The 14,981-nt window shown below is 37.4% G+C and overlaps 1 protein-coding gene across 5 annotated transcripts in view; it reads right to left on the reverse strand.

The window, feature by feature from the left end:
- Window positions 1–12,712, reverse strand: part of LOC129775768 (solute carrier family 41 member 1) — a 125,955-nt gene extending 113,243 nt beyond the window's left edge. Inside the window, exon 1 of one of the 5 annotated variants that reach the window (XM_055781271.1) lies at window positions 12,521–12,712. Coding sequence is in view for 1 of the 5 variants with exons in the window: in XM_055787538.1 (XP_055643513.1) it covers window positions 12,154–12,205 (52 nt within the window). In the remaining 4 variants the exon portion in view is untranslated. Of the gene's footprint in view, window positions 1–12,153; window positions 12,410–12,435 lie in introns of those variants that run through there. The other 4 variants (XM_055782091.1, XM_055782887.1, XM_055786802.1 and 1 more) reach the window with 4 other exon arrangements.
- Between the last annotated feature and the right edge of the window lie 2,269 nt (window positions 12,713–14,981).

Consider the following 14,981-nt stretch of genomic DNA (forward strand, 5'->3'; position numbering starts at 1 on the left):
TTTAGACAGTAAAATAAAAACTATTAAACAACTTTTGGCATTTTCTTTTTATTCATACTTCGAGCCCAAGCCCGTATGCTCGCACCTTCCTCTTTACCCCGTCCATAAGGTTCTGTACAACGTCAGGTTGTAGTTTTTTTTTAACAGAAATCCATTTTCTCTTGAAGTCTGCCTCCGATTTGACAACTTTTGGGTTCTTCCGGAGGGCCTGCTTCATAATCGCCCAATATTTCTCTATTGGGCGAAGCTCCGGCGCGTTGGGCGGGTTCATTTCCTTTGGCACGAAGGTGACCCCGTTGGCTTCGTACCACTCCAACACGTCCTTTGAATAGTGGCACGAAGCGAGATCCGGCCAGAAGATGGTCGGGCCCTCGTGCTGCTTCAATAGTGGTAGTAAGCGCTTCTGAAGGCACTCCTTAAGGTAAACCTGCCCGTTTACCGTGCCGGTCATCACGAAGGGGGCGCTCCGCTTTCCGCAAGAGCAGATCGCTTGCCACACCATGTACTTTTTGGCAAACTTGGATAGTTTCTGCTTGCGAATCTCCTCCGGAACGCTGAATTTGTCCTCTGCGGATAAGAACAACAGGCCCGGCAGCTGACGAAAGTCCGCTTTGACGTAGGTTTCGTCGTCCATTACCAGGCAATGCGGCTTCGTCAGCATTTCAGTGTACAGCTTCCGGGCTCGCGTCTTCCCCACCATGTTTTGCCTTTCGTCGCGGTTAGGAGCCTTCTGAACCTTGTATGTACGCAGGCCCTCCCGCTGCTTGGTCCGCTGGACGAATGAACTTGACAAATTCAGCTTATTGGCGACATCCCGGACCGAACTTCTCGGATCACGTCTAAACTGCTTAACTACGCGCTTGTGATCTTTTTCACTGACGGAGCATCCATTTTTGCCGTTCTTCACCTTCCGGTCGATGGTTAGGTTCTCGAAGTATCGTTTTAGTACTCTGCTGACCGTGGATTGGACGATTCCCAGCATCTTACCGATGTCCCGATGTGACAACTCCGGATTCTCGAAATGAGTGCACAGGATTAATTCACGACGCTCTTTTTCGTTCGACGACATTTTTCCAAATTTACGAAAAATTGACAGTGAAGCATGGCCAACGTGATCTATACACTATTATCTGATTATAAGCGAAAGCTGAAGATATAATTCCTAAAAATTAAATTTCTACAGCGTTTTTTCCGTGATGCAATTTGATGTGACACACCCTTTACTATGTATATCTTTCCCAAAAATACTTTCTCGAGCAGGAGAAAACACTTAAGCATACATAATTTTGATCTTGATACCAAAAATTGGGTTGGAAATGCCTGCTCTAAGAAGTAAAGTACTAGAGAATAAGACATAAAAATGGAGCGAAATATCTTTTCAACACCAAAATTTGATAATTTCAATTCCAAAGTTGTTTTGGTTGTTTGGTTGTTTCGGCATTGATTGTGCTAATTTTAGTATTGGAATAATATTGTGAGATCTAATAAAAAAAATTCCAGAATACTAATACATAGATCACTGCAATGTATAATGTGTCAAGCATTCAATTGGACGTTTTCGGATTAGACTGTACGCTTGCTAGTAGATTCCGAAAACGTCCAATTGAGTGCTTGCCACTTTTAGATGGCGACCGTCACAGAACTCGAGCCTGCAATGTTCGAATTCGAAGTAGCATGGGAATGGTATTGACACAGCACAAGTGCACGGAGACGACAGTTTGACAGTTTTGCGTGTTTTGTATCAGTTCCCATTCGTTGCAATCTACACATGTTCCTATTCAAATGTTAACGAACGGGAGCTGAAACAAACCACGCAAGAATTCATTGATTTATAGATTTCATTTATTCTACATTCTTCGTGAGTGTGAAAAAAAAGCAACAAAGATCGTCAAAAGAAACACTACAAAAATGTGAAAACTCGTGTTTAAAGTAGAACAGGAGATTGAGGTTAGGTTCGATGCAGTGATCTATAGCCAGGAACCGTGTTCCCATGCATTTCAATTAATCACATTGTCGAGCAGTTTTGCACTTTCTCGAGCAGTAGAATAGGTAAAAAATCATTTTAGATAAATCAAAACCCATCATCTTAAAATAAAACAATTCTGAAAGATCCAGTTTTTTTCAGTTTTTCGAAAAATATTAGTGGCAACCCTGGTCATGTGATTGTCGGGATAAGTTAATTTGTTTACAACAAGGCATTGCAGGAACAGGAGTATCGCATATCCATCCAGCATCAGTTAGCTGTACTGTGCAGGTCCCGACTAAGAGGATATGATTCCTGACGTGAGCCAAGATTTTGTTGTCATTGCCAAACTAATCGGTGAACTGCCGTTCTTCGCATAGTTGTTCCAATCAGCAACTGAGAAAAACGCAATCAAAGTTTTCTAGCATATTTGTCTACCAAAAGATATAAGCATTTCAGTTTAGCAATACACCGGATTTTTTATAAGCAGTAAACTATTGTTGAATGAAATGTGAAAATTTCCCCTAACTTGTATCAACAGTTATGCCTAGAATATCAACATGGGACAGTTAAACTTGATGTTGTTTTTTGAAATACTGGAAATAAACAATAAGTTTTTTTATGTTTTTCCTAAAGATTATCATCGTTTTATGAAGAAGAGAGTGATATGCCACAACTTTACAGAATATAAATCACATTGTTATTAGGCATTCGCTAACAAGGTGTACACGTGTTCTGTTACACTTTTTTCATTTGTTTGAGAATCAGTTCGTTCTTCCAAACCAGAAATGATTGCATTAGCCCTGTCGAAAGCGTGACATAAACTTCTTGTACTTGAACCGATTCATTCATTATGGATTTACAAAAAAAAAATACATGGTTGGACAGTTATGCCTAGAATATCAACATGGGACAATTGAGTTTGATGTTGTTTTTGAGGAATCTGGAAACAAACAATAAGTTTCTTGTGGTTTTCTTGAAGATTAGGAATAAAAACATCGTTTCAAGAAGAAAAGTGAAAATTGTCAAAATGTTACATGGGACAACTATGCGTAGAACGACAGTGAAGTCAAGACATCTCAATGGTTTATGGTGCGACCGTTTGGTTAGGGAAGCGGTTTATAAAAGCAGTACAGAAGGAACCTTTATTCGTAGATGAACATTCTGCGTATAGGAAAGAATGGCGTATTGAATAAAGTTCACAAACCGTGCACAATCGTATTATGTTCTGTGTACAAAAAATTATATTTTTAAGATTTTTGCAGAGGGTTTTAACATTTTGGTCCACCCCTGCATCATGATTGAGCTTCTGAAAAATGTCCGGAAGTTAGTACTCATGAGCTGTATGCATTACCGATTTCATAAGCTTTGCGTAAATTCGTCAATTGCGTTTTCAATTTGAATCTGAACAGTTCTGGACGTCGTCGCATCATATGGCGTTGTAGTCATTGAGATCTACTGAGAAAGAAGTACATTATGCAGGAGTGTAATGACATCTCAAATTAAATCTGCCGATCGTGACAAGACGTAAACAACTGTGTCTCTCATTGCCATGTTTTGATCTGGCTGTTTGTTTTTCACTCAACACTTTCTTTTCCACAAAACAAAAATCACCAACGGAACATCCTCGGCCGTTTCATTGCGTCTGCGTTCATTTAAATGGAAGTGTCCAAAGAAGCACATTACACAGCTTTTAACGTTCTATCCTTGATCGCTAAAAGTGTCTCAGCTGAGAGTACAGTTCCAGGGAAGCTCATAATCTTGGAAATCATGCGTGTGACATTGGGAGGAGAATATCAAATTTAACATTTCCAATGCTAGTGGCGGAAAGATTTTCAAGTTGTGTGACATTATAGTAAATTGAATTCAATTCTCCCAAACTTTAAGCTCAAAGGGCCGCCAAAGCAGCTGAATCGTGGCTTAACGCTTTGGGTTGATTTTTTATGACCTTCCGAATCATTTAATCGTATTACGTTGCATATTGAGGTAAGCCTGATTTAGGACTGGACCGCTGCTATGTGCGATGCAATAAAAGTATTATGAATTATCACGAACGCGATAGCTGCCAAGTTACAAATATAGACATGAGGGCGTTGGGTGATTTTTTGAAGTATTCTAATATATTTCGATCACGAAATGTCAATTTCTACTTTCAGATTGCCAATATATGACCCATTTTAGACATTATATGTGCCGGGAATATGTACCAGACAATATAGTGTCCATAACAACAGATTAGGAATTATTTCCGGATATTACACTCTGCATCTAATCATCGTTTGTCAAACCTAACCTAATTGATTTATGAGTGGCCAGAAGTAATCATCATAAACAACTGATAATCAAGACTTCATAGTAACCGTTTCGGTGTGAATTCTACTAGACTACCGAACTTTGGTCTGTAAGGCTGATGTCACATTAGGCGGATTCGCCGCCGCGGATTCCACGAGTAAAACCGCAGCGGAGGATCTACAGTGTATTGTGAATGAGCCATGTCACACAGAGCGGGGCGGTTGTGGAAGCGAATTCATATCGAGAAAAAAAACCGTCGCGATATCCGCGGCGACGAATCCGCCTAATGTGACATCAGCCTAATAGATGGCATTACTCAAGCAGCAACATTTACGACCTGTTGTCGCTTAGCAATCTACGCACCACCGAACCAACTGCTTCTGATAGCATCAGTTTTTTCGGCGTAATATATTGGGTCTTATCTTGCATTTTCCGCGCAATTTTTTGAGGGTGGCTTATCCGTGCTATATTTAGATCATTGCGAATTTGCATCTATGGCGTACGTGTCGGCATAATAGCTGGTCCTTAAAATTGCACCGAAACGACTTTTTTATCGACCGTTTCTCATCCAAAGAGCTAAGCGTGACTCACGAGAGACGCGTTTGGCTTTATCGCCTCTAGAGCATATGGTTATTTCGGTTGCTGTGCGCAGCAGAAGCAGCAGCAGCAGCAGTAGTTTGCGTTTGTCGACGTCGAGCCGACTCGAGCCGAAGGGCCTATCATATTTTCCGAGAGACGTAACTCAGCTCACGGCGTTGGATGTGGGAATAACCTGCACTGGGACGGGTACTCACGAGAGTAGCTTTGGCAAAGTTCCGAGAAGGCATCGAACGAAACCAGAATGGGCTTTTTCACTTATGTGAAGGTGATAGAGGAAAATATATTAGGGGATGAAAGGTGTCAATTTTTCAGTCAAAATTAGACAAATTTCATGCCAACTCGTTTTAGGGAGTTGGCAGCCCCATCTCAGATACTAGTGAAACGTTGTGGGTGTTAATACATGGATCATTTAGGCAACTTTGCATACTTGAAATATTCGAAAAAGAATTAGGCTACTTTTTGGAATAAGACAATTTTTATTTCTTAATTTTCGACAAAAAATTATAATTTGAAAACTATGATACCTACAAAATTTCTGTTTTTTGAAAAAAAAATTTGTTGGCAAAAAAGTTATTTGAAAAATTAAAATTAATTATTTTTTTAAAACTCCCCAAAATATATATATATATATATATATATATATATATATATATATATATATATATATATATATATATATATATATATGTGTCTTACAATTTCCTACAAGTCGTCCATACATCGGAAGATGGACACATTAACAGGGAAAAAGTTTTTCGAACAACAACTTTTTCATGTTTTCTCATAACAGCTAAATGATTTTTTTTACTTTATGATGAAAATTTTAACTGACGAAGTTTTATACGAACGGATAATTTATGTGAAAAGCTTTATGCAGTTTTTTAATTTTTTTTTTATTGAATATTGTATCTGACGAAGTTTCTATTGAACGGATTATAATATGTAGACGGTTTAATTTTTTTACAATATTTTTTTTCTCTATTTTGTATTAATTTCTATTATGTCTGTCATGATCTTGGTGATGATGGACTATTTTTATTTTTAATTTATGTTTTTATATTGTATTAGTTGAAAAAAAAAGTAGTCTACAAAAGTTTGAGCGTGGCGCGCGTGGTGCAGGTATAAAGGATAAAAATTTAAAAGTTTTGTAAGGGCCGGTCTAGAAATTTTTCGTGAAGGAAAATTTCTCGATTTCTCTGGATGGGGATATTCAAGTCAATCCTAAACAAGACTGGCGGTTGGACTTGTGTCTTGGTGGACCATTTGGCTGCAAGGGCCTTGTCGGGACCGTATCGGCTCTGTGGCGGACAAGACTGAGTGTTGGCTTGTCTTTTGACATTGAAATTTTTTTGAACTTATATGTGTAAATAAAATCAGTTCGTTTTTTTTAACCTATTTCAATGCTGAGAAAAAAAAATATTTTAGATAACTCGTCTTGCTCAAATCTCTGTAGGGGAAGGAGGCGGGGCCATCATCATCATTATTAATAGTATTTTTTCAAAGAACAAAAAATTAAAAAGTTGTTGTTCGAAAAACTTGTTCCATGTAAATGTGCCCATCGTCCGATGTATGGAAAACTTGTTGAAAATTTTAAGGGCTATTTATATCTATTTTTTCAGAATTTTCAAAGCATATGTTTTCGAGAAAAAATAATTTTAATTTTCGAAATATTTTTTTTCAGTGAATTTTTTTTCCAAAAAATTCTTTGATAATTTTTAATGAGAACCAAAATAATTTCCTACAAGTGATTTTAAGGTGGCGGAGCAGTAAGAACGAACGAACGTGATAAATTATAGAGGCTTCAAACTTTTCAGTTCATTCGCCTCTACGCAGGAAGAGTACCAGGTCATTTGTTTTGACCTTACAGAAAACATTTAAGGAGTATAAAGAAGCTATTCGCGATTTCACAGATTCAACTGTCATCCAGCTAGCGACCAGACAGCAGCGAGATCCTTCAAATGGCCTTCCTCAATGCCGAGAGTTTAGTTTAGATTTCAAGTCAATGTGGATGTCAGACACAGCTGTTTTTCTCGATAAAAAGAAAAAATGGATTCTCATGCATTCTCAGAATATGTGCAAAGTAGGCCAAAGTGCAGAACTTGCACTTACGGACATATGCAAAGGAGAAGAATAATATTGAATAGGACGTAGCGCGTTAGTACCGTTATGTGGCGTATGCTGAATGACACGTACGAATTGTTGATTTTATGAGTTATCAAATAGATAACGGTGGTAGAGGAACAAATATGTGACCGCCTCACGCGCTTTGTCTAGCACGAGGAGAATATTAACGATGCTTTCTGAGTGTGCTATTTGTATTGGTAATAATGAAACAAATCTAAAAAAAACAAGAATTAATCATGAATCACCCATCTTCAACTACTTCTTCAAAATCACGCAAACCCATCGGTTGTTTCTAGGGCCACCAAAAAATAAAAGAGGTAATTTAAATTTAGATTCATTCTAAAATGATGAACCAAAAAGGATTTGATTTTTGAATGTTTTTGCTGGAAGAGAGCTTCTGCGAATTGAGGAGCGTGTAGCGTGCGATTTATTGGTGTAACGATGGTGATGTTTTGAATTACACAGGTTTTCTCAGTTCACTCGCCTCTAGTATTAAGAAAAGGCCGATTTGGAAAGCGAAACTAAACACTCGGTCTTGAGAAAGGCCATTCGCTGCCCCTGTCATCTAGTTGCTAGCAAGATGACTGATGAATCGTAGTGGCTTTTCCTGAATGATCAATTAATTTACATGAATTCTAGCGTTGTTTCCGAGATAAAAGTGGCGTCAAAGTACAGTGCATTGCAAGCAGGATGTAAAAGAGCTATTTTTGAGCGTCAAAAGCTACGTTCTTCCATTTGAAACTGAAAGTGAATTTTTCCCCAGCGATTGCTTCAACTTGATTGAATCAACTTGAAACTTGAATTTCTTCATACTGGAAGGACTTACGGAACGTGTTATGCAGTTTTTCAACTCGTAACTTTGCAGGCGGCAGTTTGAAGATTTGAGGAAAATACTTTCAAAAAGGCCTGGTTCAGATAGCTTTTCATCAACACGAATGCACAGTCAGAGGTGCAATGAATTACTTCAGAATCATTTACTTCTGTTTTTGCATCAAAAACACCGTGATAAATAGGTAATTTGACATCAATTAATAAAATCCGGAAAGTCATGGCATAATTTAATGGATAGGTACTTCAGATTCTGGATTGGTCGGCTTGTTTACCAGATCAAAGCTCTACCGGGGACTTATGAGGAGTGATCGTACGAATTGTAGATGCAGTTTACAAGCAGTATGAGTTATTTGAAGAGCTTGAAGGAGCAGTATGCGTAAAACGATATATACACTACAACATGCGTTGCTTGGTCGAAACCACTCCGGATGAGTTATTTGAATTGATTGAGAACTAAAAATGACCTATGAATTAAAAAGTTTTTGTACTTCATGTGAAATTGACGTTAATTTTGTAAAGGAGAGAGTTTTTCCATCTGGTTCTATGATTATGAAAAACTGGAATATTATTTTTTTTGAATGTTTCAAGCCTGAACACAACAATAAAGTTCTAATGGCCAGTCTTATAAATGAAGATAGTTATTATATTCTACACTATATACTTCAATTCAACCGATTTCTTACGTATAGGGTTGAGGAAAAGGAAATGTCGTATTTCTGATCGAAATTTGACGCTTCATTTAACATACTTAAAATTGTCCAATTTAAGTCAAATATGCGCCGTTTTGTTCGCAAACTTGTTGCCATTTAGAAGGCAACCTCATTATCCATTATCCATTTTTCATCACCAGTCACCATCTTCTTCAAAAATGGATCGAGTCCGTTCCGTTTCAGCAGTGCAGCAGGCTAATCGAGCGAGTGCTCACATGCCGGTCTACTTGGATGATTTCAACGATTTTATCGGTTTCCACGTCTTTAAATAGCCGTATAGTTTGACCCGATGCGATAAGTACAACACAATATATGTTTAAGTGTTTCCATATATTGACAATATACAACATTTATTTTTCCCCAACCCAATATCTTCGGATGCTCATAAAAAATCAGTGGTTCTATAGTTATGAAACGCAATGTATATGGAGTACTGCTGTCAATTGGGGAACATATACTCAAAGTATGAAGATCTGTTGCTGTAACATGTTCTATTTCATTCTGGAGACAAGTTATTACACACAAACGGGTGAACTTTTTTTGTCGTGTAGTCAGAGCATGCTTTGTTTACATGTCAAAAATCGAAATACAAGTCATTTAGTCGCGGTAATAAACAGAGATGGTTTGAAGACATTTGACTCACTGGGAAGACATTTGATTTTGTGAAGACTTTTTGAAGACATTATGAAATATGTGAAGACATTTCAGTATGATAGATAGTATGTAAATTTTTGGGAGATATTATTTACATAAAATTCCTACTATTGGCAGGAAATCACACTTTGGCCTCAGTGTCATTCGCTCGCTTTTTTTATCAGTGTCACTTACTTACTTTTGTCTTTAGTAATCAATGGAGGCTTTTGGATCGGTGTCATTCACTTGCTTTTTTTCACGACCTCTTTACAAATCGATGGTTTTCCGTTTACACACCGTTTCAATAATAAATTTTATGGATATAGTTTTAACTACAACCAAAACTTCAAAGCTGAAATACACAATTGGAGCTATCACAGTGCCGTTTTTGTTGAAGAACTGGGACTATATTCATTCAATCGATAGTTTATCAAGTCAATTATCATTTATATACTTATGAAATTTAGTTCGCTGTTGCGCAATACATTGTTTGTTCACATTTATTGAAATAAACTTCAAAACCTTAAAATATGTTTAACAATACCAATTAGAACAAACATTGAACAAGGTATCAAACATTGTTCAAAAATAAGTTATGAATTTTAGTTTCCTCTGATATGATTGTGAAGACATTTGAGGACTTTTTTTCGTACCATGTGAAGACATTTGAAAAAATCACCTGGCATCCCTGGTAATAAAGTTGTTTTCGAAATGTCACAGATTGATTTGGAAACTAAAAAGAAAATTCTGCACAATTGGTGCACCGGAAAGTGTGTTACATACCACAAAATAGCAAAAAAAAAATCAATGTTTGTCCCGAAAGTGTTTAACGAATCGTCGCAAAGTTCGGTTATGAGCGTTCTTTCGAGGATCAAGTAATTCCGAATTGAACCGAAAAGTTATAAATTATATTCAGAAGAACAGGTCTGCATCTATTCGTGATTTGGCCAAGAAGTTCAAAACCAGCGTTGGGATGATTCAGCGGATTAAAGCGGAGACGTGGTCCAAAGACCTATAAAAAGCAAAAAGTGGCCAAACAAACACCGGAGCAGCAATATCGCGCTAAAACGCGAGCTCCAAAGCTATATGAGCATATTTTGAACAATCCCAACCAGTGCATTCTCATGGAAGACGAAACATACGTCAAAGAAGATTCCAGAACGCTGCCGGTATCTCAATTTAATACCATATCGATTGGAGGGAGTGTACCATTTGCGGATACGACTTTTGTGATGGAAAAACTCGGCCAAAAAGTGCTTTGTGGCGTGCGATCGTCAACTTTTTTTTCACAAAAGGAACTATAAATGCTCAAATTTATGTAGAAGAATGCTTGAAGAAGGGATTGCTTCCACTTTATAGAAAATAGAGGTTCCTCCTCTATTGTGGCCCAATTTGACATCGGCACATTATGCCAAATCCACTCTACAATGGTTTTCGGAAAACAATCCACCTAATTGTCCCCAGCTGCGACCAATTGAACGTTACTGGGCAATTGCCAAGGCCAAGTTCAAGAAGGAAGGTACAGTGTCTAAACATATGTCAGAACTCAAGAAGGATTGGTCTGCAGCGTCCGGAAAGTGCACAAAGACTACTTTGCAGAATTTGATGAGTGGAGTTAAATCTAAGGTTCGATTATTTTTTAGGAATCTGCAAATTTTTTTCATTTCATTGCTATATAAACTTATTATTCTTTAATAAAATTTACTTTTGTAAACACTTTTTGAACGTTTTCAGTTTTATTTTGATGTTTGAATGTTTAAGACTACTTTTCGATACACTCCTTATACGTTCTTGAAAAGATATTTCTTCTTTTCACGAAGATATCCGACTGCTTCCGCAGTGCTAATAATGTAAATATTTATCACTGGAAGAAGTTGTGATATTGGATTTGTTCCATTTGTTGCAATCCATCCTGTTTCCTGCTATGAATACCTGTAATGGTTCTAAGAACGAAGTCTTGAAAATGTTGAAGCGTATCGCAAATAAACCGAAAAAAAACAATAACAAACGCCAGAAGAATCATATCAGCGCAACACTCGCCTCAAGCACAAGCCTGACTCGCTCTGTCAGATGTATTTACAGGAATGTGAACCTAGGTCAATCTGTTGGTTAAGCGGATGTTTTCATTTCCTGTATTCTCCCCCCTCAAATGCTGTATATGTGAGTGTGCGCCATTTCAGAGAGTGTATGAGTGTGAATAAAGGGAAAAACTCGTGTTCATAATGGTTTTCCGCCCTGCGGTGTGTGCTTCAATTATATCGATTTCTGCCCCCAGCAGCACGTGCAACATACCGCACAGACACTGCAAAACAGCGGGGGCGAGAGGCGACATTTGCCAGCCTCTTCCATTATGCTCGTTCGGAGCCGTAGCGCTGATTAGTCGCCTCCCTGCTGCAGGGAAATGTAGTTTCATAAGGTGAAAATAGGTCTCACTAGAAATGGTAGGGAAATGAGAATGAACACTATCAGCTACACTATACAGTAAGTGAATGAAAGATAGCACTTTATGGACAGTTATAGGAAAGGAGGAAGCATAGATATCGATTTTCTACAAGTCAGCACTGCTTCATTCGCTGTATCCTATATATGCCAGGGAACATTGGGGATATTAGGCACAGGAACTAACTATTAACGATTGTGTAACTGTATTGTAGTCAGATGTTGATGAATGATGAAGCACAATTGGCGTGAAACATCCAGCACGAGATGGGTTTTTACGTTAGTTGTTTGTATCATATGATCCAGTAACTGCAAATAATAGGTGTTTCAAATCACAGATTATCTAACAAACAGCGATTCACTAAGTATAACAACAGCTTTAACAGAACAGTTCGTCAGAAACTCGTGTATTAATACAGAATTGACGAAAAAGGTTGAAAAAAAGTCAATATTCACCCAGTAACTAGAAGCAAGCAAGAACACACTCACGTCAAGTCGAAACCACAGAACGAAAAATCAACGTAGATTCTCAAAATATTCGTAATACTCTTCAACTCTTGCCTTGTGCTAACTTGACGACGATCAATTCCCAAACTTGCATGAAAAAAGTCATATTACGGAGCGTCTAATCGATTGCGAACTCAGCATCTAATTTCATTATTGTTTTTTCGATGTTGCACAATATGTGCACTTTTGACCAGTTAATCACTTCCGGAACTAGTAAGATTGCACTTTTCAATCAATAATCGGACTTTCTTCACTCCAATTTCACCACATTTCGTAATAACATTAGGCCGGATATTCACATATCACATGAAGGAACATGAATTTTCTTTCGCTCACTTTTACACCATACGTAATTTGATCTTTTAACTTCTTAACAAACCCGCAAAAATCACTGCTGCAGCAAAGATATTTTTCTACAGACCATCGGTATCTCCAGCACTCCAACTTTAGAGACTTCTACTTTTCCTCCAAAAGGACCAGAGATATGGACACGAGCGAAAAATTGAAGCGCACACGAGTTGTTCGGTTCACATCTTGTATCACATTGGGCGATACGTTCCTGCGGGTGCCCTGCTAGACCAAACTTATTTTCGCTCTGGCTCTTCTGGATGTGTCCTTGTATATTTTTCCAGTCAGCTAAAAGGATTACCGACAACAGTGTCCCTTTCGCATTGGTTCTCCGTTCGTGTGTTGGTGTGTTCAGTTGTCACCCATGTTATACTATCGGAAAAATAAGGGTTGTTTTCTATGTCGACTCGTTTGAACGCAAATGCTACAGCTGATATGGTGCGTTTTCACACATAGATGGCAGTTTGACTGCTGCATACCGACAGGCGTTCAGAAATGCTAGTGCTTGACAGATACGAGGGGCTCATATGAATATGGCTCGAGAAAACTTTAGTATTTATAATTTTTTCATTCATTTTCCTTCCTCTCTGGAAAAAAATGATAAAAAGTATCAAATTTAATCCTTTGTAAGGCAACTATATTATCACCCACAAAAATAATAATTTTAATTTAATTTTACTTAACCAAAAACTTCTAACGGTATCTGGCAATTTTTTGGGCTTCTGAAAAATGTACGATATTGATGTGGGAGTCAAAACCACGACTTTGGAGCGTCGGCAGAATATTCTATTTAAATTCGTTTAAAATACAACAAGTTGATATCTTTTCCACTGGAAACGATTTATTTGGGATCTACTGTGTAAGATTATGCAGTTTTTTCAATAAAATAATTGGTGTATTTGATGAAAAATTCAAGTTTTCATTTTTTCTATAAGTCTATTTAAGACGGATTTCGCGCCCTCTCAGAACTAAATGAAACTTTCTGGGCGTGAAGACCTTACGTAATTAAGCAATTGGCATACTTAGTTTTCCGAAAATTTACCTAGACTAACATATGGAAAGGCAATTAGTTTTGATTATTTTTTTATAATTTTTTTTTAATCGAAAACGGTCAGTGCTACAACTTAAGTATGCCAAGTTGCTTAATTAGGTAAGGTCTTTACGCCCAGAAAGTTTCATTAAGTTCTGAGAGGGTCATGCCAATAGATGAGTTGGCGCGAAATCCGTCATAATAAAAACATTTTTTCTCGCTGCAATAGAAATATTGTTTTGATTTTTGCGCAACCAAAGGTGCAATAAAGTGACTTTACAAGACAGCGGCAAACAGTATTTTAGGGTTAAGTGGGGATCCCTATCTGAAAGGTCGAAAAACAATTATTTTTCGTAATATTTTTTCGGATGTTAGGAATAGAGTGAAGTGTACGGGTATTAGATGCTGCCTGAAAATCGTTACCTTGCTGGTGGTATCGGTTTTTAAGCAACGGGTTGTTGCAGAACGAATTCCAATGAATATTTTGAAACTTACCTTACAGTACCTAAATTGTTACATAGCGATTTTGGAAAATTCGAAAAATTTCCAAAATGGCGTCCATTTTTATTTAAAATGAGTTATTCTTCATGAAAAATAGATGTTTATAAGCTCGTAAGGAATCGAAAAAAATAGATTTAAAAAACGGCTATGTAACGCTTTAGATAATTTATTTTTACATGCTGGTAAAATATTTCAGTCAAACCGGTCGAATAGGTCCTGAGATATCGATACAACCAGCTGAAAAAACATGGTTTCGAGAAAAACGGGTTTAAAAATTCGTCCAGCAATACTGTATCCCTTGACCTCATACTTTTGGCTTTAACTTTCCAACAAAATCATACATCGATAAAATCCTTCTATGACAGCATTTCTGAGGGCATAAGCTTCCCAAAAATGAAAAAAATTAAAAAATCAATTTTTTCGACCTTCCGGACTGGGGTCCCCCCTTAACGAGCAGAGGGCAACTATATTGCCACCAATTTTTTCAACTGTTTGAATAGTTTAAAAAAACTCAAAGGCAAATATGTGGAAGAATGCAAGGATTATGTTCTCTGAAATTCGAGTCGATCCCTTGCCTAGTTTCCCCGGCTGGAATGGAATGGAATGGAATGGAATGTTAATGGATCATTTTTCATATGATTTATGGAAGAGCTGCTGCGTACACAAATTTTGTTTCTCTGTCTGGAACAACTATGAATAAACTAAACGGCCATACAAATGAAACACAAGTTTCTGCATAACACGAAAACTAATCAAGAAAATGGAACGAAATTTGGCATGTGCAGGTTTAAGGGTGCCATAAATGTTTCTATGATGGTTAGATATCCCTTCCCTCATCTCTAAGAGGAGGGCTGCCATACAAATGAAACACAAATTTCTACAATTATCCCATTTGATGCTTGCGTTAACGAAATTGATATTTGTTTGAAAGTGAACATGGATTTTGATGTGATAAAACGCACTTCTATATCTTCTTCTATCTACATAAATAAAATAAATATAT

Source organism: Toxorhynchites rutilus, chromosome 1 (assembly GCF_029784135.1).
Source record: "Toxorhynchites rutilus septentrionalis strain SRP chromosome 1, ASM2978413v1, whole genome shotgun sequence".
NCBI lineage: Eukaryota > Metazoa > Arthropoda > Insecta > Diptera > Culicidae > Toxorhynchites > Toxorhynchites rutilus.